Source organism: Nelumbo lutea, chromosome 7 (assembly GCF_056320005.1).
Source record: "Nelumbo lutea isolate HS-2025 chromosome 7, American lotus-T2T, whole genome shotgun sequence".
NCBI lineage: Eukaryota > Viridiplantae > Streptophyta > Magnoliopsida > Proteales > Nelumbonaceae > Nelumbo > Nelumbo lutea.
In genome coordinates, this window is record NC_142690.1 from 20,270,750 (window position 1) to 20,293,309 (window position 22,560).

Here is a 22,560-nt window from a genome sequence, read left to right on the forward strand (position 1 = left end):
AATTAAGTAAATAGAGGACACAACAATAATAATTAGAGCTTGAGGGACAAATCAACATCTTGTATGTCATTTTGATGAGTTTCTGCACTGCCAACTCCCAAAAGATATCCACCAATATCAGACACCCTATTAGCTGCAATGTTGGAAGTTGAAACAAATGGGGAGCCTCTCAACAAGTTAACAAAAGCATTACCATCAAATCCATTCATTCTCATCCCACCTTCATTGCTCTGATGATCATCTATCCTCAGTCTAGGGACTAATATAGGTTGTGTGTTTACAATATTAGGTCTTGACAACCCACCATGGCCATACCTAAGATCCAAAAGAGACAATGGGTAATGCTGCTTGTGAAACACTGATTTCTGACCTGCAGATGAGTATCCAAGACCCAGTAAAGATCTCTCACGTCTGTGAGCATTCTGATGCCCTCCAAATGCTTGTGGACTATGGAATGTCCTGTTACAGAAGAGACAAGTGAAAGATTTCCGCCCAGATGGTTTCTCAAGCTGTGGTTGTGATGTCAATGTTGATGGCTGAGAAGAACCCACGTTTGAAGAGTCTATTGAGTTGCTTTCTTCTTTGGAACTTTCACCCATCCCCTCATTATGGAGCTTCTGTTCAAGTAAGCCCTTTGGTTTCAGAATGGCTTCCAGTTCTGGCTGATCTGCTACTTCTTGAATCTCTTCTGGTTCTGCTACTACTTGAACCTTTGCTTTCTTCTTTTTCTCTTGCGTAACTTCATCATATGAAGAAGACTTGGCTGATGATGCTGTCTCAGAAAAAGAGGTCTCTACCAAAGCTTCCAATTCAGCAGCCATTTTGAAAATTCAATCTATGTTGTTGTGAAAGTGAAGTTGTTGGTTCCCTTTTAAAGACTGAAGATTTCTTTAGGTTTACTTTAGAAGGAATGAATGCTTCATCTCTTTTCTATGAGTTGTAGATTACCCTTGTATTTATTGCATGGTCTAATCTTGGCTTTAGGGCTTTTCTGTATATCCATTCTTCAATAGAACGTTAATAAAGTGGGCACTTTAAGCTACTCATAATTTCCATAAAAAGAACCAGCTTTTCTCTATCTTATTTATATTATGAATGTATGGGATTGCTATTGGAGATTATTTCCTTTTTGGGTTCTCTGTATGGTCTTCGGATCACCTGCCCACGAGAATTCTGCCCATGTCTTCCCACAACATACTACCCCGTGAATTGGGAACATCTCCCCCTGCATAAAACATAGGAGGATGAGATGTTTTCCATGTGTGGCTGTGATGTTATGTGGGTAGACATGGGCAGAGTTTGTATGGGTAGGAGATCCGGACTCTGGTGTATAGTATAATTTTCTGTGGTTTTTTAAGTGGGTTCCTTGGCCCATGCTAACATACCTTGATGGTCTAGGAGGAAATACCGAGCCTGGATCTGCTGCTCCCACCGCTGTGTAAGCAGCTATGCATCTCAAGTGGGAATTACCAAACACTAGAGTATGTGTCAGGATCTACTACCACATCTCACCTCCAGACTGGGATTCACCATAAAGTGGGATCTGCCATGTATGAGATGTGTGGTGTTAGATGATGTTGGGATGGTGTAGAAACACATTTTGTTTGCAGGTGATTCGGACTCTATTTCCTTGTGGACAGTGGTGGTTGTGCTTGTATTGTGTACACATATGGCTAGAACTGCTCTCTCTCTCTCTCTCAAACATGTGGCTAACCTTTCCATGAGAAAATGCCTAAATAAATATTTAATTTAAAATAGAAAACGCATAAATAGATATTTAATTTAAAATAAAAACACATGTAAAGCAGTAAGTCTCACCGTAAAATGATGGTATTTTATTGGGGATCGGATTTAGTAGGTACAATATAGTAAGTAGGATCAATGAGCACTTGACAAATATTCTGACAATTGTCAAAAGTTGTTCTTAGGAGTATTTTAAGGGACATGTGTCAAAAATTTTTCTAAGTGCTCATTGGACGTGCTTACCAAGTTGCATCTACCTGATCCGAACTGATTTTATTGACTCAAGTTGGAAAATTATCTCATGTTCTTTAATAACAAATCAAATCTAATCTATTTTCAATTTCTCAACTAAAATAAAAAAAAAAAATCCCAGCACAGAAGGCTTTTTAAGACGTTATATTGCCGTGGGTCAAACTCTTCTTGATCAAATGAGTTGTCAAATTACAAATCAGACCTAATTTAATCTCCTAAATAAAAACAAAAAAAAAAACAAAAAAGCTTTTGTCCATTTTGAACTAGATCTCCTTTGTCTCCACTTGGCTTCAATCTGCAAAGTGAAAAATACACATTCTGCAATTTGAGGTTGTAGCGTTATCAAGCAGTATTTCTTTCAAACTTTGCCTCACATTTTGCTTTTGTTTTTTACACAAGGCAGAATCAAGTGTGATAGAGACGCTGTAGGATCATGACAATTGTATAATATTTTTAAATCCTCGATTAATGATGTTTGGATAACATGTTTCGATCTTGGATTGTGAGCAGTGCTTATCCTGAGTTGCATCATTTTCTGCTTGTACAAAGCACAACCTATCGTCATGTCTAGGGGCTATGACTTATGATCTATATCAACAATAATCAAGCATTTACCGAGGTAGCCATGGAACCAAGGGTAATATATAACTCCAGTCAGACTGGACTAAACCCATTGCCAGTTCTACACCTCTGACACCTTTCCTTCAATGGTTTCATGAGGAAGCTTGAGGCTTTACCTTCCCAATGGCCAATGAGAGCTGTTTATGACTTGCCACAGGGCCTTGGGCCAGAATTGCAAGCAGGAATGCTGAGTTGCAATTTAAAATGCACCGGTGGATGGTGGCCACTGAGAATTCTATATACAATTTATCATAAAGGATTGAAAGTTACAGCTACTGAGAATCAAACTGAAGTTACAATTATGAATGGTTATTTCTATTATCTTTCCTTGAATGACAATGAAGCTGTGTTTGGTTTGACAGAATATGAAACAGAAAGTTGGGGGGGGGGGGGGGGGGAAGTTCTCAAGGAATTTCACAAAATTTCTTAAGAAACTTTTCCTTGTTCAACTTTCTGTCTCAGCTATTTCTGTTAAACCAAACATAAGGCCAATGAAAACAGATATTTTGATCTCTTCCTTCTTCCCTTTTGTTTCTGGATCAACAACTGTGACCCTCAATATTAGCCATATATGTATTCAGTTAGCCTACCTTTGCTTTGTCTTTTTCTTCTTTGGAGAGGTTAAATATCATGTACTCATCAGCATACATGCTAGCCCATGTGCTAGAGTCCATACAGAGGGCATTTAAGAGTAGCGCAAAGAAGTAGCTTATACAAGGTGTAGAAATTAGGAAATACAGAGCAGGGGACTTCCCTGCCCTGAATTCTTAGAGTCATCCAACCACAATCAAGCTCTGCCTGCAGCTTTCCTTGGACCTTTTGGGCCAGTGTTCTATTATCTCAAAAATCTATTCATTTCTTTTCTTCCATGTCAACGACATCATCACATCACCACAAAATGGAAATATGCCTTGCAGAGTCTTCTCTTTCTTAGTAAGATACTTTGTGAGAAACAATTCTATGGTAGATAAGGGGAAATATCAGATAACACGAAAATGTTCATAATTGTTCCCACAAAACAAAGAAACATTTACAATGATGGAAAAGATAATAAGCTGTCTCTTTTACTCTTCTGCATAGGCAACAAAAAAAGTACAGGAATAGCAAAACCTTTTCTGTGAACCGATGCAGCATTAAATGTTTAGCACTCAGAGTAGCATTCTGCACCACACGCCACTTAATGGATCCCTCAGCCTAGGAATATTCTAGAGTATTTTTGTTAACATTTTATGTTTTAAGAGTACTTTCTTGTAATTTTACTTAATGTCAGTGCAGTCAACTCTAATGGTTATTGTAGAGATGTATAACAATAATGTGGTCCCCACTGTTGCATGTCTATTTATATTGCTGTTAGTATGTCAGCTGGATTAGTTGGTAGTTATTTTCTGTTATTTATTGCTTATGTAAGCAGTAGGGGTAATACTGAATTATTACCATGTTTTAACTCATTAACATAAATAGTTGAATGGGTGACAATCTCAGTCATGACCCACACTCTTCTCTGAATCTTTTTTCCTCTTCTTGTTTCCCTCTTCTTCTTCTCTCTCTTTTTTTTTTTTTTTTGATCAATAACACCAGCTTCATTAAATTAAAAGAAAAGAGGGAATATGGATACAAAAGGGGAGATAAAATATCTTAACTCCCCAAAACAGAAAACAAAGGGAATGCAAAGAGAAAATATTAAAAACTAGCCCAAAAATAGACTCCCTATTCACTCCTTGCTTGGCCAACCCATCCGCAAATGAGTTGGCACTCCTCTTCACCCAGCTGTACTAAATCTCAATGTCCCTACCTAGCCATAAGAACTGTTTTTTTTTTTTCATTGTTAAAGTTCCACAAACCACTGTCCTCTGTCTTCAACCAACTAACCACCACCTTCAAATCACCTTCCAGGATCAAACGGCTGATATTTAATTCCTTTGCTCTTTGAATTCCTTCAAGCGCTACAAGAATCTCAACCCTAAGAGAGTCACCTTCTCCAATAGGGCCAGGGAATAAAGCAATAACAATCCCTTCCTCATTCCTGAAGATTCCTCCAATCCCAGAGGGCCCTGGATTCCTTACACTGTTGCCATCAAAATTTAGTTTTATAAAGCCCGAGGGGGGAGGGGACCAAAACGGACAAAGAGTCCTCTTGCATCTAGCAATGGAAGCAATCTCTTCCAAGTTTCTTAGCAAGTCATCCACAGGAAAATCTGAAAACAACTCCAAAGATTTTAGCCAGTGGACAGCCCTTAAAAGGATTCGATCTAACAATTCTTCCAATGTTCTTTCCTTGTTGGAAAAAATGTGTGAGTTTCTTTCTTCCCACAATGACCAGCATACCGTTTCCCTAATACACCTCCACATAGTCTTCCCTCTTCCTAGGCCAACTAAAAAAAGGAGAAAACAAACCTTGGACAATCTCCGGAGGATACCAAGAACACCCAAAACGGGAGAAAACCCACTCCTAAACAGTTTTAGCAACCTTACAAGAGACCATGAGGTGGTAGCCAGATTCCCCATCAGCTTTACAAAGAGCACATCTATTAGGAAGTAGACAATAGTTGGGTCTCTTTCTCTGAAGTAAGTTTAAAGTGTTGATTCTTCCCAAGAAAATTTCCCAACAAAAAAAACCAACCCGAGGAGGAATAGGCCTTTTCCAAATTTCCTTAACTGGAAAGGACAACCCAAAGGGGATAGGAGGCTGAATTAAAGTTTTAAAGAATGAAGCACAAGAAAATGTACCAGAGCTAGAAGGGGTCCAAAATCTGGTCTCTTCCTTAGCAGGGTTTAGGAAGACAATCTCAAGGGAGGCTAGCAAAGTTACCAAGCTATCCATGTCTGTATCCCTAATTGCCCTACGCAGGCCAAGGTTCCATCCAAAGCCAGAAGTGGAGGCTGAAGGGACCAAGAAAGAAGATATGGGTTCATTTTTCAAGTCTGATAGAGCATACAAGGAAGGAAACTGGTCCTTCAGAGAAGAATCCCCGACCCAAAGTTGTTCCTAGAATTTTATTCGATTATCAAAGTTTAGAGCATACCTGATCAAAGGGGAGAAAACTGGAAGTAGATTGTGAATGGATTTCCAAGGAGAAACAGTTGAAGCCCTTGCCAAGATTCCAAGATCCCAGCCATTGTCTTCCAGTCCATGAATGCTAGCCACAATCTTAGTCCACAATTTATCCATTTCCAATGAAAACCTTCACAACCACTTCCCCAGTAGAGCCAAATTCCTTTTCTTGAAATTACCAATCCCAAGACCTCCTAGTTCTTCTTCTTCTCTTCTTCTTCTTTTATTCTCTGCATTACTTCTTGTTTAATTCAGATCCAAACTAAGACTCATTGCAGTCTTACTAGACAAATGTTATGTTATTTAGGTTTGTCTTTTTGTTTTCAATTTCATAGTCATAGTCACAGGATAAGCAGAATAGGAACTATGATGTTTTCTTTGGGCTGAATCTTGCTATTGACAATTCTAGAATTTAAGGTGAACAGTATCCTGAACTCAAACCCCACTTATCTTTCTATAAATACTAGTGTAAGAACATGTTAACTAAACATGATACATGGTATTTGGAGTTGGGGGATGTTTGGTATGGCTTTGTTTATTAAATAAACGTTTGTACTTTATTTGTCTTCAAAACTGAGAAAAAGTGGTTGATAAACGTTTTTCTAGTGTTTGTTGACAGCTAGGCACCTAAGCGGAACAGTAAATAAACACCTTTGTATTGGGGGAAACGTTAAAATGAAGCTTCCCCCAATGGTTGACTTGCACGTAAACTAATACAAACATTTATCAGATAAACAGGCCTACCAAATAACAATTTGGGACAAACGTTTACATGGTGATGAGCTGGCACCATTTATCTAATAAACAGAAGCCATACCAAACACCATCTTAACTGTTATGGACTTCACAGAAACCAAGGCAAGTATCTGCTTTAAGAGAGAAAAGGCTGAAAGAGTTTCTTTCCCTGAAGCAGTAAAAAGTTTTCCTTGTCTTCTCTTCTCAATATAAACCTGGGTTCTCTCTTTTTTCCAAAAGGCCATTACTCAATGTTGGTCCTAGCTACCTAGGATCTTGGCTTGGGAGGGGTGGACTGGACAAACTTGTTCTCTCTTTTCTCTTTTTCTCTCTTTCTTCCTATTTTATATATTCTTTTTCTTGTCTTCTAACTCTCTATTACACAATCAAGATCTTCTAGTTAGCATCTTTTTTAGTTATCAACAAGGCTTCGTATCACTTATTAAGACCTTCCACACGATTTAAGTTTATTTTTTAGTCAATAAAAGAAGATTTTAGTAAATTCAAGATCAAGAAAAGAAGTTTTTTTAATCAATTTGAGTAAGTTTCTCCCATCTCTCTTCTCAATTTCCTTTAGTTTTACTTTCCTGGTCCTTTTCTCCTTTGAGCATTTTCTTCTTTAGTCCTCCGTCATCATTCTGTGTTATAATTCACCCTATCAAGTTTTAATGAAAATTCTAAATACAACCCTAATTTTCAGAATTTTGGGTTTTCTCTCACAAAGGAGAATTTTCATCCTTTCGTGCCCAAATTACCCAAAACCTAGTCAAATTAAATTGCCCCATACATCTCAATATTCTTACACACAATTCCATAAAGCTTCATTCCTAAACCTACTTTCTTAGTTCTTGCACCTAAATCGCGATTCACCTTCATTCGTTTAATTGTTTAGACCACCGAGGACCTGTAGGACTACCTGTCCTACATTAGACCCATGAACCCCATATCTATGCAGAAGGGAACTCTAAGATCACTTTCCTCAGGCCTTGTGTGGTTTAGATGTATCTTTTGTGGCATCAAAGCAAAAGACCCAATTTTCCAGTCATTTAGGTTTCATCCATGAGTTGGAGTTCAGGTTATACCAGTGTTTTCAAACCATCATTGACCCAAGCAGTTGATCCAGTGAACCAGTGGCAAGACAAATGACTGGATCCCTGATTTTTGACAGCTTTCCATGTCCAAACCTGGTTTGATTTTTAAAAAGCAGGGCTATATCATGAGATTCTAATTCATAACATGCAATGATTGATAGATTTCTATTTCATTTGGTATAAGTACCATGTCTAATACTTGCCTCCCTTGGATAAAAAAACCCTTCAAATTGCAAGATATCTAAATGTAAAATCTTCATCATTCAATTTTCCAATACTCCTACTATGATCTTTTAAACATCACCAATTAGGGCAATCAACCTGAATTCGTTGAACTGAACATCTCTGCCCTTCCTAGGGATTAATTGTACTGTCAGGTCCCTTTTTTCATGGACAGTCTGTACCTTAATTTACTTTTTTATTAGTTAGTTTGCCTTTTCTCATGGTAGGGACTACGGACTTCAGTTCTTGTCTCTTCACTTACTGAGGAACTTAACAACTGTGCATTTTCTTCTTACATGTTCAATAAAACCTTCTTCTTCTCTTCAGGAAAAAGAATTCCCCAGAACCTTAACATTCTGACATCCAATTGTATAATTCAAAAATTTAAGCACATCAATATTTGCTTCAAATAAAACAGGTTAGAATCATAGCCAGCACACTGGATACAGTATTTAATCTTCCTAGTACAAAATAACATATATTTGTATGGACTATGGAAATGGCCAAGTCCCTGGTCTTACAAGATGTTATTCACTTTCATTATTCTTGAGTTAGTATTTCCAATGTCAAAATCTCCATGTATCAAGACAAATTTCAACTACTCAGTAGCATGCAAAGAATTAAAGGAATTGCATAATGGCAAGCAAATACCAGATTTAGGAACTAACATGATTCTGGAAATCACCTATAAGAAATCATCAATGAACCCATTCTCCAAAAACCATGAAAAATAGGTAACACAATAAATGGATTACATTAACATGAATATGTCTTCAACTCAATACTTATAAACCAAACTCCATCTTTAGTTTTTGAATCTTCTGTAAAGCTGTTCTTACTTTGGGACCATTAGTATCAACGTTATTGGCTGCAACAGAAGCACAATACAGATCCATTAAATTTGGGACCTTGCCCAAATACTTAAGCACATAATCCACAAGGAAGGTCTCTTCTGCCAGTCCAAAAACCCGACTGAACTTTTTGTTTCCATCAATCCCTTCAATCAGCTTCTCTAACTCCAGAACCTTTAAAACCATATACCTTGGTCGAATCCTTGTTTCCAAGCCATGCTTAAGAACTTTGGGATTTGAGATCATCACTGATGGATGCAACTTCATGGTGCCCATCAAGAACTCCATAACTTTCTTGACCTTCCCCTCTGAACATGCCAAACAATAGGGATCTCGCCTAAAAACCAACATAACCTCTTCTTCAGACCACCCAAAACCCTTAAACAGATCAATCTTCCTATTCCATGTCAATTCACTCATAGAAGACAACACATGAATAGCATACACAAATGTGGTAATGGTTGGTCGGATATCCAACTTCTTGACAGTCTCAATGATGCTGACCAGGCGGTCGGTCTTCTGTAAGAGAACCCTCGGTTGATGCACGATCAGTTTGGAGATACCGGAGATGGGGACCCCTTCTTTGATTAGAAGTTCAACATTTGGTTGCAGAGTTTGGCTCAGATTGAACGTTATAAGCCATGAAGAGCGCTTAATTGCCTTCAAAACTTCCTCTTTACTCTGGACATGTTTCATGATGATATCCAAAGATGGTTTTAGTCGACTTTTCAAGCTTCTGTCGAAGATGGATGGATTTGAGATTACCAGATCAGAGACAGCTGAATCTGAGAACCCGAAACCGAGGAGGAACTCCATCTTCGGCTTGAGGATTTTGTCTGCATTGATTAGGAGAACCGAAGGGTGCTTCTTTATGAGTTCTGCAATGTGGGTTTTGGAGAAGCCATGGGTTTTGAGGAGGGTAAGAACAGAATCGTATCTATCCGGTTTTGATTCATCTAATTGGAACTGTTTAGAAGTTGAGAGAGCAGTTTCTAAGGATAACCCACATGAGTTTATAAGGTATTGAACTGTGAATGACAATGGCTGACCTCTGCAGACCGTCGCTACTGTCGTTGAGAAGGATTTGAGAGATGGGTTTTGTACAAGATGCACATAAAGCAATCTTTTATAGAAAATCTGAGACATTTTGAGTAACAGGAATGGAGTGAAGACACAAAAAGAAAGCGCGCTTTCAGATTAAAACGGAAAGACAAGTTCGTACCTGTTCAGAGTTGAACAAAATCGCATGAACACTTGCTAAAAGAACACGATGAGCATTCTAGATTTCAGTCCGACCCAATACCCACCATTATATTCAGGTCCACAGTTATGAGGACTCGTACCATTTCCTAACAGCTAATGACGAGCTTGGACCTGTGGTTATAGGACCCTTGTATGAACTAGGCTCGTTTGGGAGGATGAGCTGCCGATTCAGCTAAGCTGGTTCAGCATCAATATCGAAATCGCAATCCCTTGCGATCGGAATTGGTCTATTGATCCCTTTTGGTTAAGACAGGAATCGGTCGGAATAGGATTTCGAATCTGCCCAACTAAACAGTTGGCCCATTCTGATTCTGATTTCATTGCCCTATTCGTTAGGATGGAAATTTCTACCCTCCCCAGCAAGGTGGGGTTTTTTTGCTTGACAAATCGGTTTTTGGGATTTTACAATTCGTACAATAAGGTATGGTATTTGGCTAAACCAAACCCTCCATGACCTATAAATTATTTGGAAAGTATATAAACTTTGTATATGATATCTTGAACTAATAATATTTTGAATTTTAAGTGAAGGGTAATTGATATTTATTTTACTTATTTATTGTTTATATATGATAAGAAATAATAGGAATTTAGATGCAGGTTCTAAACCCAACCCACCCCTAACTTTGAATGCGGGGCAGGTTTGGATTCTCAAAATCCAGCCCGCTATAATTTTAGGGCCGAGTATAGATTGAGAGGTTTAGGGAGGTGCATAGGGTCTAGAATGTATAACCTTCTCTGAACCCACCCTATTGCTATCCCTACCATTCCTGCATACCAAGAGTCATAAGGGTGTTTGGTAATGGAATTGTTTTTTGAGTCATGTTTGTCATGGTATTAAAAATGTAGGCACTTTGTTACTATTCCTCACTTTTTCTTGTTTAGACTAATGAGAGCCACTTTTGAAGAAAACATTATTTTGATGTTTCTTGCAATTGAAACAACATTTATCACCTTTTTGCCTATGTGGAGCCTAATAGTGCCTAGTTGGCATCAAATAATAAGGCATGGCTGTTTTACGAGAAAACAACAATAATACCAAATATCATCTATATTTAAACTTTAAGAAAATGAGAAAATGGAATGATACTAAACATAGCCATTGTTGGAGAAAACGACAATGATACCAAACATCACCTATACCAAACCTATTTTGTCAAATTCGGATCTTCCCAATTTGGATCTTCATATTGGATTAGGATCACCCCTATCCAATCCAAGAAGATCTGATTTGATATATATTATATCTATTTATTTATATAAATATGTGTAACACATATATGCTATTTATTTATTTATAAATATATTATTTATATTACATTTATGTAAATTTATTATATTATTTGTTTTTTATAAAAAGCATGTATATATATGATCAAAATAATTGAAAAGATAATTGTATTTTTTGTGTTTCTTTATTTAAATTGTTATACTTTAATTTTCTTTAATAATTTATTTATTTATTTTAAATCAAATCGGATTGGATCAGATTTGAAGGTCCGACGATCTCATTGGATTTGAATTCAAATCCACATTTATGAGATCTGATCGGATCTTCGGGTCAGATTGGATATCCCCTTAACAGTGTCAGATCGGATTTGACTATACCCTGGTTCAAACCTGATCTGATCCATTTGCATCCCTAACTAAAATATCCCTCCCAACAACTACAAAATGACTAGTTTTAAGGGTATTTTGGTCAATTAAATTATGTCCAACTCCTATAAATGTCTTTAACCTTCCTCATTCTCATAACACCAATTATCATTCTCTCATATATTCACATGTTCACACATGCTCTTCATACTTTTCTCATACTCTCTTTCTCCCTAGTCCCTAATTCTCAATTTTATTCAAGTTTCAACAAAAAACCTCGATCAATTGTTTCAATTAGCAATTTGAGAAGCTTAGATGTTTTATAAGTTGAAATCAAGTTGGGGTTCTAGACCAGTGGACTAGGTAAGTGATAATTAATTTTCATTTTTTAGGGTTTTAATATTTCAATTCTTTTTAAATGGTCGATTCTTTTCAAAATTTCTTTCCCTATAACTTTGGCTTTGTCGATGTCAATTATAGTATGATAGCACCAATATGGATGTCAGTGGTATTGTTGTTGATTAAGCCACCCTTGCTACTATTAGTACTAGTTAGGGGTGGTAAGAAAAATACTAAAGGTTTAGAATAAGTTTAATATAAAAACTAGTGAGTGAAATGAAAAAATAGTTATTTGCATAGAATGTGATGTAACCGTTTCTGGTCACGTACCAATTTTTTTTGTTATATATCAATTTTTGCTAAGTACTTCATCATTTGACCTGCTCCTAGGTGGTCTGTGACTCAGAGGATGATGGATCTCCCTGGTGGCGAATTGCCTAGTGGTGAGCTACTTGGGGGTGAACTCCCTGGTGGTGAGCTACTTGGTGACGAGCTCCTTGGTGGTGAGCTACCTGGTGACGATCTCCCTGGTGGTGAGCTACTTGGTGATGAGCTCCCAGGTGGTGAGCTACTTGGTGGCGAGCTCCCTGGTAGTGAGCCACCTTGATGAGTTGTTGGGTGTGCTGACTTGGTGGCGAGCCTCCTGGTGTAGTGCAACCCGACTACCCTCTACATGAGATGATTTGCTCATCTTTGTAGATGGCGGGAGCCGAGGAACTTGCGAGAACTGAATCAGAGGACCCGGGGGTGTTTACCCGGTGGGGCCACTCTGATGGCTAAGTTAGCACTCTGATAGTAGAGAGCTTGAAGATGATATTAGAGAAATGAAAGAGCTAGAGTGCAGGGGTTACCTCCATTTTTCCTCCCCCTTCCCCTCTGGGGGGTTGGAGCTCTTATATAGCGGTGTCCTGACAAATCTGGCGTAATCGCCTCCGACTCTTTGCCGCAACCGTTACTTGCCAGGGCTGAGCTGGTGGGTGCAGGTAACCATTGCAGGGTATGATCCTGTCATACATGAGGCATTGCCAGAGTTGGCAGGCACGACGCCGCCTGGCCAGAGACGTGGGTGTAGTCTCCAGATCTGGTAGGTACGGTTGTCAGGTAGGAAATCTTCTTGCGATACACCGAGCTACCTATGGTGAGCTATGTCGAGTTGCCTGTGGAGAGCTATGCCGAACCATGCCGAGCTGTCTATAAGTGGCAAGCTGCCTATGGCAAGCTCTACCGAGCTGCCTGTGGCGAGCTATGTCGAGCTGTCTGTAAGTGGCAAGCTGCCTATGGCAAGCTCTGCCGAGCTGCTTGTGGCGAGCTATGCCGAACTGTCTGTAAGTGGCAAGTTGCAAGTGGCAAGCTTTGTCGAGCTATGTTGAGCTGTCTATAAGTGGCAAGTTGCCTGTTGCAAGCTCTGTCGAGCTGCCTGTGGCGAGCTATGCCGAGCTGCCTGTAGCTAGCTCAAATTGTCTAGTTGTCAAGAGGCTGCACTTAGTTGGCATGAGGTGCCAGGTGTCACAATTTCACTAGAGGGCCAAATCCGCCCTCATCATAATGTAAGAGTGATTTTAGTTACAGTAGCAAGTGTGGTATTGGTTATTTGGCTAAACACATGGCTAGTTTGAGAAAAAAATAATAATGAAAATCAAAAACAAATTGGGCATGAGATTTTTTGGTAATTTTGAATATCCACAAGAAGAAATGAACTAAGAACAAGCAAAATATATTGTATATGTTGAACAACTATTTTTATTAGTTGAAGACCCTAAGCTTGAAGAATTTTTACAATAATATAAATATTTAATTTAAAAATTTTTAGAAATACTATTAAAGAAGATGCTTTAAAAATTTCTTATTCATATAAAATAAAATTAAATCTTTACTTTTGTTAAGTCTTAATTTAAACTCTACTTTGTACCTTATATATGGTACAAATATAAGGTTTAGAAAATATCATATAAAAGGTTTTGCATCATGCACTCGTAGACATTTGTATTTGCACTCTTCCCAAACGAAGCCCTAAGCTTAGTTTGGGAAAACTACAAATACAAATATGTACACGCAAATACAGGCTTAAAAATGCAAAATACTTATATTTGCATGTTCCGTATTTGTATTTGCACTTGTTCCAAATTGAGATTTAAATACAAGGTGGAAAGAGAAGCTCAATGGCTCCTTTTCTAAAATAAAACTTCAAACAAAATAGAGAAATAGAAATCGAGGGAAATTCCTTAACAAAATTTGTGAAATTCTTTAAAAAATTTCCATCATCATCATCTCTCTCTTTCTCTCTCTTGTGTTCTTTCTAACCAACTACAGTCTAATGATTTAGGCAAGCTCACTAAATGATGGATACACTCCCATGTATGAAATTTCACCAATGGGATCAGGTAGGTTCCATCACATGGATACATTGTGGTCAAATATTGACTGTCAATCAGATAGAAGACCCATGGATGCAATGGTGGAGCCAAGTATATGTGGGTGTCCTTGGCCCCAAACTTTTTGTTAAAACCATTATTTATATTATTACAAGATAAAGGTTGGGTTCAAAACGTAATAAAGTGGGTTGTTATATATGTTAGACCTAAACCTTTTTAGGCCATTTTCTCCAAACCCTATTTCTTCTACTCCCCATCTCTTTTTCTTGTCAAATCCATTGGGTGGATCCGCATGCATGCTCAGTCCCATAGTCTATGTCAGCTATATACCCTAACTTTTATTGGTAATTTTTACATTAATATTAGCATGCACATAGTTGAATTAATTGGTCGAATTCCAATCAAATTCGATTGACCTTTCTAACTATCCATTTGATATTGAATCAAATTTGAATGGACTTTTTGCAAAAAAAAGTTGACCAAGTTTGGTCAATTGACAATTTCAGTTATGTTTTAAAAATAATAGCAAATTAAGTGAGTCGGAGGAAACATGAAGTTTTTAGGACAAAATTACCCTTTTGTAAAAAAACAAAATTCACTGAATCCAAAGAGCATTCATATTTCATTCGTTCGACTCCATCCATTCAAACTGTGACTGGCTAGAAGCATCTCCAAGTTCGAGTTTGACTCCATCCATTCAAAATGCGGTTGGCTAGAAGCATCGACTTCATCCATTCAAACGACTCTGGATTGGGAAGCATTGATTCCATCTTGATGGGAAGCATCAACTCGATCGATTCAAACTACGGTTGGCTGGGAAGATTCCATCTTCAAAGCAATATCCCTCCTAGTCTGATTTCAAGTGATTTGGGGTCCCATTCTTCACCCAAGTTCGAGTTCAAGCAATTTGGGATCCCATTCTTCATCCGAGTTCGAGTTAGAGTTATTTGGGGTCCCATTCTCCAATTCGAGTTCAAAATTATTGTTTGATTGTTTGTCTTCTCACAAACTTTAGAGTTAGCAGGAAGGGGTTTCTTCTTCTAACCTTGATTTGGGGTCCCATTCCCTTTATTTTTTTTCTTGTTTCTTGTTTCTCCAACTATTTATAACTGGCTTAGGGAGATTTTATTTTTTGTTTGTTGTTTCTTTGTATTTGTATTTCATTGTTTAAGTAATTGATGTGATTCATTGGTCAAATTCTGATTGTGTATTCTTTTGTTTAAAGAATGAAAGAAATCCCTTCCTCTCAAAATGTAAGTAAATGGTGATTTAGTTGAGCATTTGCAAAAGGTAAGTAAAAGAAATAATACCTAGAAGTCAATAGAAAGTTGGAAATGAATGGTTTCCAGAATTATATAAATGACAACCATATGCTGATTTGAATGTTGAAGAAGCTACAATTTCTTTTGATCAAAATATTAGTATATAATAGCTCATAAAATGAATTAATATACATAAGACTCTAGAAGATGAATTATATAAATGGCAACCATATGATGATTTGAATGCTGAAGAAGTCCCAGTAGAGGCACTAGAGGCAGATATTTATAGTCGTGCACAAACATGGCTTGTGTGTTTTAACATTGTGGAATGACACCTTCCCAATAGATGCATGATGTAATTTGGGTTTCTAAATCTATAAATATGAGAATCATACAGAACCAAGAGGACCATTGAGTTCTAAATGGTTTTGATGGTGTAACTACCTGCATGGGGATAGATGTTCAAAACTATAATTTATGTATCAAAATTGCAAACAATTATCTGGTCTGTTTAGTGTCAAATGGTTTCTAAGTATGTAAACATATAAGAATCATACAAAACAAAGAGGTTTAGTGGGTTCTAAATGATTTTGATGGTGTAACTATGATGTTGAAGGATAGATGTTTGCAACTATAGTTTATGTTTCAAAAAGCATTCAAAAAAATTTTGTTTCAAAATTGCAAACAATAATTTGGTTTGTGTAATGCTAGATGGTATCCAACTCTGTAAAAAACTATCTAATCTATGTAATTCTAGATGGTTTCCAACTCTGTAATAAACCATCCTGTCTTCCCCATGCTAGATGGTTTATACTTTATACACTTGTGAAAATCATATACTACTTTATGAAATGTTGGGATTTACATGATTTTGAGGGTGCAAATACTATTTTATTGCCTAAGGGGCTGAAATTTACAACTACAATTGAAGATTCAAAACTGCAATAAACCATCCGGTTTGTGTAATGTCGGATGGTTTCCAACTCTGCAAAACATTATCCAGTCTATGTAATGTCGGATGGTTTCCAACTTTGTAAAACACTATCTGGTCCACGTGATGCTAGATGGTTTCCAACTCTATAATAAACAATCGGTCTTCCCCATGTCGGATGGTGCCTATCTGTTAAGCACCACCCAGGTTTCTCCATACCAGATCATCTAGGCACAAAATCTATTCTTGTTGTTGATCACATAAGTAGATATGTAGTTTGGGTATTAATCACAGAGATAAGCATTATGAGCTTTATTCAACTGCCCTATTGTTTTAGCCAATCTGGCATTATCATTCACCACATTCCTCTAATACATTTGCTTTGGAGATGGAGTTGATGCTTCCCAGCCAGCCATAGTTTGAATCGATGGAGTTGATGCTTTCCATCCAAATGGAGTTGACACTTCTCAATCTGAAGTTGCTTAAATGGATGGAATTGATGCTTCCTAGCCAACCGTAGTTTGAAATCGATTGAGTTGATGCTTCCCAGCCAAATGGAGTCGATACTTCCCAATTTGAGGTCATTTGAATGGTTGGAGTCGATGCCTCCAGCCATCTGCAGTTTGAATGGATGGAGTCGAATTCAAACTTGGAGATGCTTCCAGCTGAATGGATGGAGTCGAATTCAAACTTGGAGAAGATGAACGAAACATGAATGCTTTTTGGATTTGGTTGATTTTGTTTTTAACAAAAGGGTAATTTTGTCCTGAAAACTTCATGTTTTCACCCACTCACTCAATTTGCTATTATTTCTAAAACATAACTGAAATTATCAATTGACCAAACTTGGTCACTTTTTTTTTTTTAAAAGTCCTATTTGAATTCAGATATGACATGATTCACTTATAATTCACTCCATTTAGGCATTTAGTATATACCTCAATCCATTAATGATCTATTTAAATAAAATTTAATATTAAATGGCTTGGATTTTGATGATGTGCGATCTACTGCTCCCTTGTGTCCTGTGATTAGGCTCAAACAAGATTATGATCTGGCAGTGTCGAGCTGCATGACCGAGCTGGTATCTATGTGTCTAAGCTATAAAGAGAAGGAGGTAAGAGTGCCTGGGTAGGTTTTACCCAGGAGAACACTTTGATGCTTAAGTCAGTATGGGGGTTTCGTGGAAGTATGTGAGAGAGCTCAAGTATTTCAGTGTGCATACCTTCTTTTGGTGGATTTGAGGTCCTTTTATAGCTATCTGAGGTTCAGGTGCCATTAGGCAATGTCTCTAAGTCTCTAGCAGAGCTATTTCTATAGTTTAAGGTGTGTTGGCATGTTAGTTGCTAAATTCGCGCGGTGGTTATAGGTTGCCCACAGGTCTTGTGGCGCATGGTTCGGCGAGCTGTTCATATGGTCCCGATAACAATGCTTGCGAGGGCGTGGCGCACGGAACGGTTTAGGCGAGCTTGTGTTGGCGGCGCCCTTAGCTCGCATCAACTCGACCGCCCACCTGGCATTGGGTGTCTCGTGTTGACTTGTTGAGCTGTCTTGCTGACTTGGATGCTGTGTTGTCGACAATGTCCACATGTCGTTCGTTGAGCGGGGTGACCAAAATGCCCCTCATCAGATTCAATCCAAACTAGCCTTGACCCAATCCAACCTACCCAACCCATTAACCTTGTAGCAACTTAGTTTATGACACTTAATTTTCTTTTGAGAAATAAGTTACTCATGGTTTAGTGGTAATAGTGATTATGCTTTATGCAAGTGTTCAAGATTCAAATCACATTACATGCACATTATTTTTACAAAGAGAATTCAAAAACAATTAATCACTTTAAACCATTTCACTAGGCCCAAATTTTTGGTATGGATGAACCACTTTGGTCCAAATTGGACCAAACCGTTCAAGCTTTGATTGGACCAGTTGACCCAAATTGCATCTAATTGAGTCAACCATGCCTAGGTTGCTTTGCACCGGCTGTAGTTGGCCCATTCAAATCCTAGTTGAGTCAATTCAAGCCAGATTGGTCCAAATCGGGCTGTGTCGGGATGCTTAAACCATTTCATCCCGAACTAGATCTGGTTGACCCAAATCAGGTTGGTTTGGTTGTTTGGATTGATTCAGATTGGGTACAATTGGGCCATTTGGGCCAGAATCAAATTGGACCAGATGGGGCCATTAAACCAAATAATTAGGTTTGGGTTAATTCTAGCTAGGTATGGGTGAATCAACAAATCCAAACGAAATGAAGTCATTGAATCATTTGACTTAGTTCGGATTCATGACAATTTGGGTGAATTTTATTGACCTGATCACCTAAACCAAAACTAATTTTAGTAAATAATTAATTAAAAATTAATGCATTAATTAAAATTGTTTGACTTGAAGAAAATTAAAGAGAAAAAGGCTAAGAAATTCACACTTGTATCTAGAGTAGGGTGGGCATTAGCTGAGCTCTTCACGAGCTACTCGAGCTCGGCTAGGCTCGGTTTCAACCGAGCTTTGAAACCGAGTCAAGCTCGAATATATATATGTGTGTGTGTGTGTGTGTGTTATAATTCTTAGTTTTTTAAATATCAAATAAAAATATTTTTTATTTTTATAAAACATTTTTTCTCAAATCGAGTTTGAGTCGAGCCGAGCTTATGGATTTTTGACTCAAGCTCGAGCCTTGTATTACCTTGGCGAGTCAAGCTCGAGCCTCATAATATTTGGCTCAACTCGACTCGAATCCACCCCTAATCTAGAGGTGTCAATTGGACTGGATTTGGTCCAACCTTATCCAATTCAATGTGAGTCCACTTACAAATGGACTGGACCCAATTCAGTCCAAATCCAATCCAATCCATTAAAATGTAAATGGACTCGATTGGATCCAATCCAAACAAAATGAAATATCAAAATTATTTAAAAAAGAGAATATTAAAAAATTACAAAAATATATTAAAATGAAAAAAATCTGAAAATTACAAAAATATATTATTTTGGCATAAAAAAAGCACTTTTGTAAAAGTGCTTTCGTAAAGTACTTCTATAGAAGTGATATTATAAAAGTACTTTCATATAAATGCTTTTGTAAAAATTTTTTTGCAAAAGTACTATTGTAGAAGTGATTTTATAAAAGTACTTTTATAAAAGTATTTTTGTAGAAGTGCTCTTGTGCTTTTATAAAAGTACTTCCATAAAAGTTCTTCTCTCAAAGTGCTTTTGTGTAAAATTACTTTTATAAAAGTGATTTCGTAAAAGTATTTTTGTAAAAGTGGTTTTATAAAACTGCTTCTATAAAAATGCTTTCATAAAAGTACTTTGTAGAAGTGCTTTTGTAAAAGTACTTTTGTAAAGGTGCTTTCATAAAAATACTTTTCATAAAAGTGATTTTATGACTGCTTCAGTTTTGATCAGTTTCAAATTGGAAAAAGGTTTGGCCTCATTATCGGATTATTGGAAATTTGATTTAGGTCCAATTCAAACCAATAAAAATACGGACCAATTTATCTTGGATTGGCACAATCCAATAATTGTAACGGACCATCCGAATCTGATTTGATAAGGTTTAGATCGGATTAGATCCAATCCAAAACCAGTCGATTGACACCCCTACTTGTATGATAGTGATTTACCCAATGGATACCCGTAACCCAACCCAACTCAACCCATATTTAGATTGATCGAATGGATGACTCAACCTATTTCCAACCCGGCAGCAAAGTGAATGGGCGGTAGCATGTAGAACCTTACCCCTATAGGGGCCAAAGCTGCATCATTCCAATTAAAAACTTGAAGCCTTAGGCCGATAAGTTTGATTCAATTCCCATTTTTCTGTTTTTGCATCTTTTTCATTAGAACATTAATTAGGAGCTTAATTCAGTTTGACCCTTCTGATCCATAATCATTTGCAAGCTTTCTTTGCTGAATGAACCAACAACATGTCACTAACATCTTTTTTGCAGATTTGAAACCAATAAATCTCAATATTTCGTCTCTAAATTAACAACTGCCCAAGGGAGCGAATGAATTAATTATTTAATTAGAGGTAGAACTATCAGAAACACTAGTAGAGCTGCTAGCTAGTTCCATGCATGAAGAATAACGACAAAATCCTTGATCAGTTTTCAGGCCTTCCCTTCTATTCTTGCCTGTGTAAACCCAATGCACGCATCGACGAAACCCTCCTCCACGAAGTCCGTGGAGAAGATCTGCAACCGATCTGCGAACCCCCGAGAGAAGCACTGCGCTATGAAAAGCCTTGCATACCTGTGCATCGTCCGAGCCAGAGGCTCCACGATCACACTCATGTTAGCGGCCTGCGGCGTGAGCGTATTCTCCACCCTGTAGAAGAACTTCCTGCTCGACGCCGGTGGCTGCTCGCTCAGACGCTGCAGGTTGCTCTCAAACTTCGTCAATGGCAAGTCAGTATCAACCCAGTCGTCCCTCAAGGAGTGAGCACTCCAGAGCCGCTGGCCGGCCGCCTTGGGCGGAGCTGATTGCTGCCTTGGCTTCCATACGCAGATGACATGCCTCGGCCGCAGCTCAGCAACCGTCTTCCCAAAGACACGCTCATCCTGGTGAATCAACAACTCACCTAGCTGGTCTACTAAGTACTCGTCGAACTCGGGTGGGTCTTGGCATCCATACTCTGTGCGTATCTCCAGGATTATGATCTCAGACTGGGTCTCAGATAGGAAGCTCTTGACGTCCCTGATGACAACATCAATGGAGTAGCTCGCAATGGGTCCATGGCAGACCTTGCGTTCATGTTGAACTCGGATGTCCAGGGCCCGAACACCCCTAACGAGCTGGTCGTAGATTGACAAGGACTGGCATTCGGCAAAGGGGCGAGTGATAACCGGGATGCCTATTTGGTTGGTTGCAGAGTCATGGGTGCCCGGCCAAACAATCTTGTTTATGTGAATTCTCTGTGGGTTGAGGCCTGACATCCAATTCATCCTGTCAGGGGGGTGATAGTCGGAGCTGGGGAACCGGTCGCCGGCGTTTTGCTTAAGATCATCCAGGATTTTAACTTGTTTACATGTTTCAACTAACCAAGGCATCCTTAGTAGTCCAACAGTTGATACCCGATTGCCCATTTATAATTAAACTAAGGCCAGAAACCTTCTATAGCTTAAATCTCCTTGCTGTTTTTCTTCTTTTCCTGCTGGTTTTAGAGGTATCTGAATTTGAAACCTTTGGGAGGACATGGACAATTAAGTTATGAATAAGAACATGAGATCTTTGGATCTGGTTGGCTTCTGAAAATTGTGTTTTGCAGAACTGAAAACGCAATACAAACCAAAGACCCAAAGGGTCTGCTAACCAAAACTTGTAAGAAAGAAAAAAACTAATAAGAAGGCTTCCATATCTTACGCAAACACATTAATTGCCTGAAACTTCCTCCTCATGTGGGGGTCCATTATTGATGGAGACATGAAAAGACTGAGCAGAATCAATTATATCAAGTTCGGGCTGCAGACACTGTAGCACAAGTTCCTTTGATTTATACCCTTGTTCATGGTTACTGGATGGTCTTAAATTTGACTGATCAAAGCTGAGTAGTCTTGATTCTTGAAGAGATAAAGACAAAGGAATTCCATCCACTGAATGTAAAACAGTTTTGATAACTTGGGTCAAACGGGGTTAAAATGTCTGTTCAACTGCCTTCCTCATTCAAATAAAAAGTGCAAAGAAATGAAAATGACAAAGCAAAATAGAAAATAATTCTCTAGTTTACAACAAAAAAAATTATATAGTACCTATAAGATATGTACTTGGGGTACATTTGCCCAAGTCACATTTTTTGTTTTGTAAAGGTATTATTGGGGATAGTTTGTGTCCTTTTGTGTTACACCGAGTCTGAACTCCCTTGCATTTATATATTGTCTTTATCTTCTTTATCCAGGGCTGTTTGTATTTGCATTGATGCAAAAGTATGGGAGTGCAAATGATTTGAATGCAAATTTTGATGTATTTTTGTTTAATTCAGTTCTTATCTTTTTTTTTTTTATTATTATTATGTTCTTGCCTTATTCTTTGCATGCAAATGAAGTAAAATAAAACCTGAAGCAAAGTAAAACACAAATCAAAAGGAAAACAAAAGTTTTCTTCTGTTTTGGACTTTGTGTTACACACGTCGAATGCTTCAGAAGATTCTACGAAAAAGAAAAAGTTTTTCTTGACTTGGGTTGCTTTCGCTTGTAATGGGGTTGTTTTTCTGAACGAGAAGAAG

The 22,560-nt window shown here is 37.9% G+C and overlaps 3 protein-coding genes across 4 annotated transcripts; all 3 read right to left on the bottom strand.

Annotated features, from left to right (window-relative positions):
* Positions 1-32: 32 nt before the first annotated feature.
* LOC148845519 (zinc finger protein 1-like) lies at positions 33-821 on the bottom strand. The gene has a single exon (XM_088955877.1). It carries the CDS (start codon positions 819-821, stop codon positions 33-35), a length of 789 nt encoding a protein of 262 aa, XP_088812003.1.
* Positions 822-8,371: 7,550 nt separating this feature from the next.
* Positions 8,372-10,277, bottom strand: LOC148845520 (transcription termination factor MTERF15, mitochondrial-like). Of its 2 annotated transcripts, XM_088952887.1 has the most exons (2): positions 9,790-10,261; positions 8,372-9,704 (listed from the first exon to the last, which is right to left on the bottom strand). In XM_088952887.1, exon 2 carries the CDS (start codon positions 9,381-9,383, stop codon positions 8,502-8,504), a length of 882 nt encoding a protein of 293 aa, XP_088809013.1. In that variant the 5' UTR covers positions 9,384-9,704; positions 9,790-10,261; the 3' UTR covers positions 8,372-8,501. The 2 variants fall into 2 exon arrangements, with proteins under 2 accessions (XP_088809013.1, XP_088809012.1); XM_088952886.1 differs by having other exon boundaries at positions 8,372-10,277.
* Positions 10,278-20,320: 10,043 nt separating this feature from the next.
* Positions 20,321-21,579, bottom strand: LOC148845521 (uncharacterized). Its single transcript, XM_088955507.1, has one exon. The coding sequence runs from the start codon at positions 21,422-21,424 to the stop codon at positions 20,450-20,452; it is 975 nt and encodes a 324-aa protein (XP_088811633.1). The 5' UTR covers positions 21,425-21,579; the 3' UTR covers positions 20,321-20,449.
* Positions 21,580-22,560: the final 981 nt, after the last annotated feature.

Coding starts and splice junctions, on each gene's coding strand:
- LOC148845519 (XM_088955877.1), bottom strand. CDS start 821: ATGGCTGCTGAATTGGAAGCTTTGGTAGAGACCTCTTTTTCTGAGACA.
- LOC148845520 (XM_088952886.1), bottom strand. CDS start 9,713: ATGTCTCAGATTTTCTATAAAAGATTGCTTTATGTGCATCTTGTACAA.
- LOC148845521 (XM_088955507.1), bottom strand. CDS start 21,424: ATGGGCAATCGGGTATCAACTGTTGGACTACTAAGGATGCCTTGGTTA.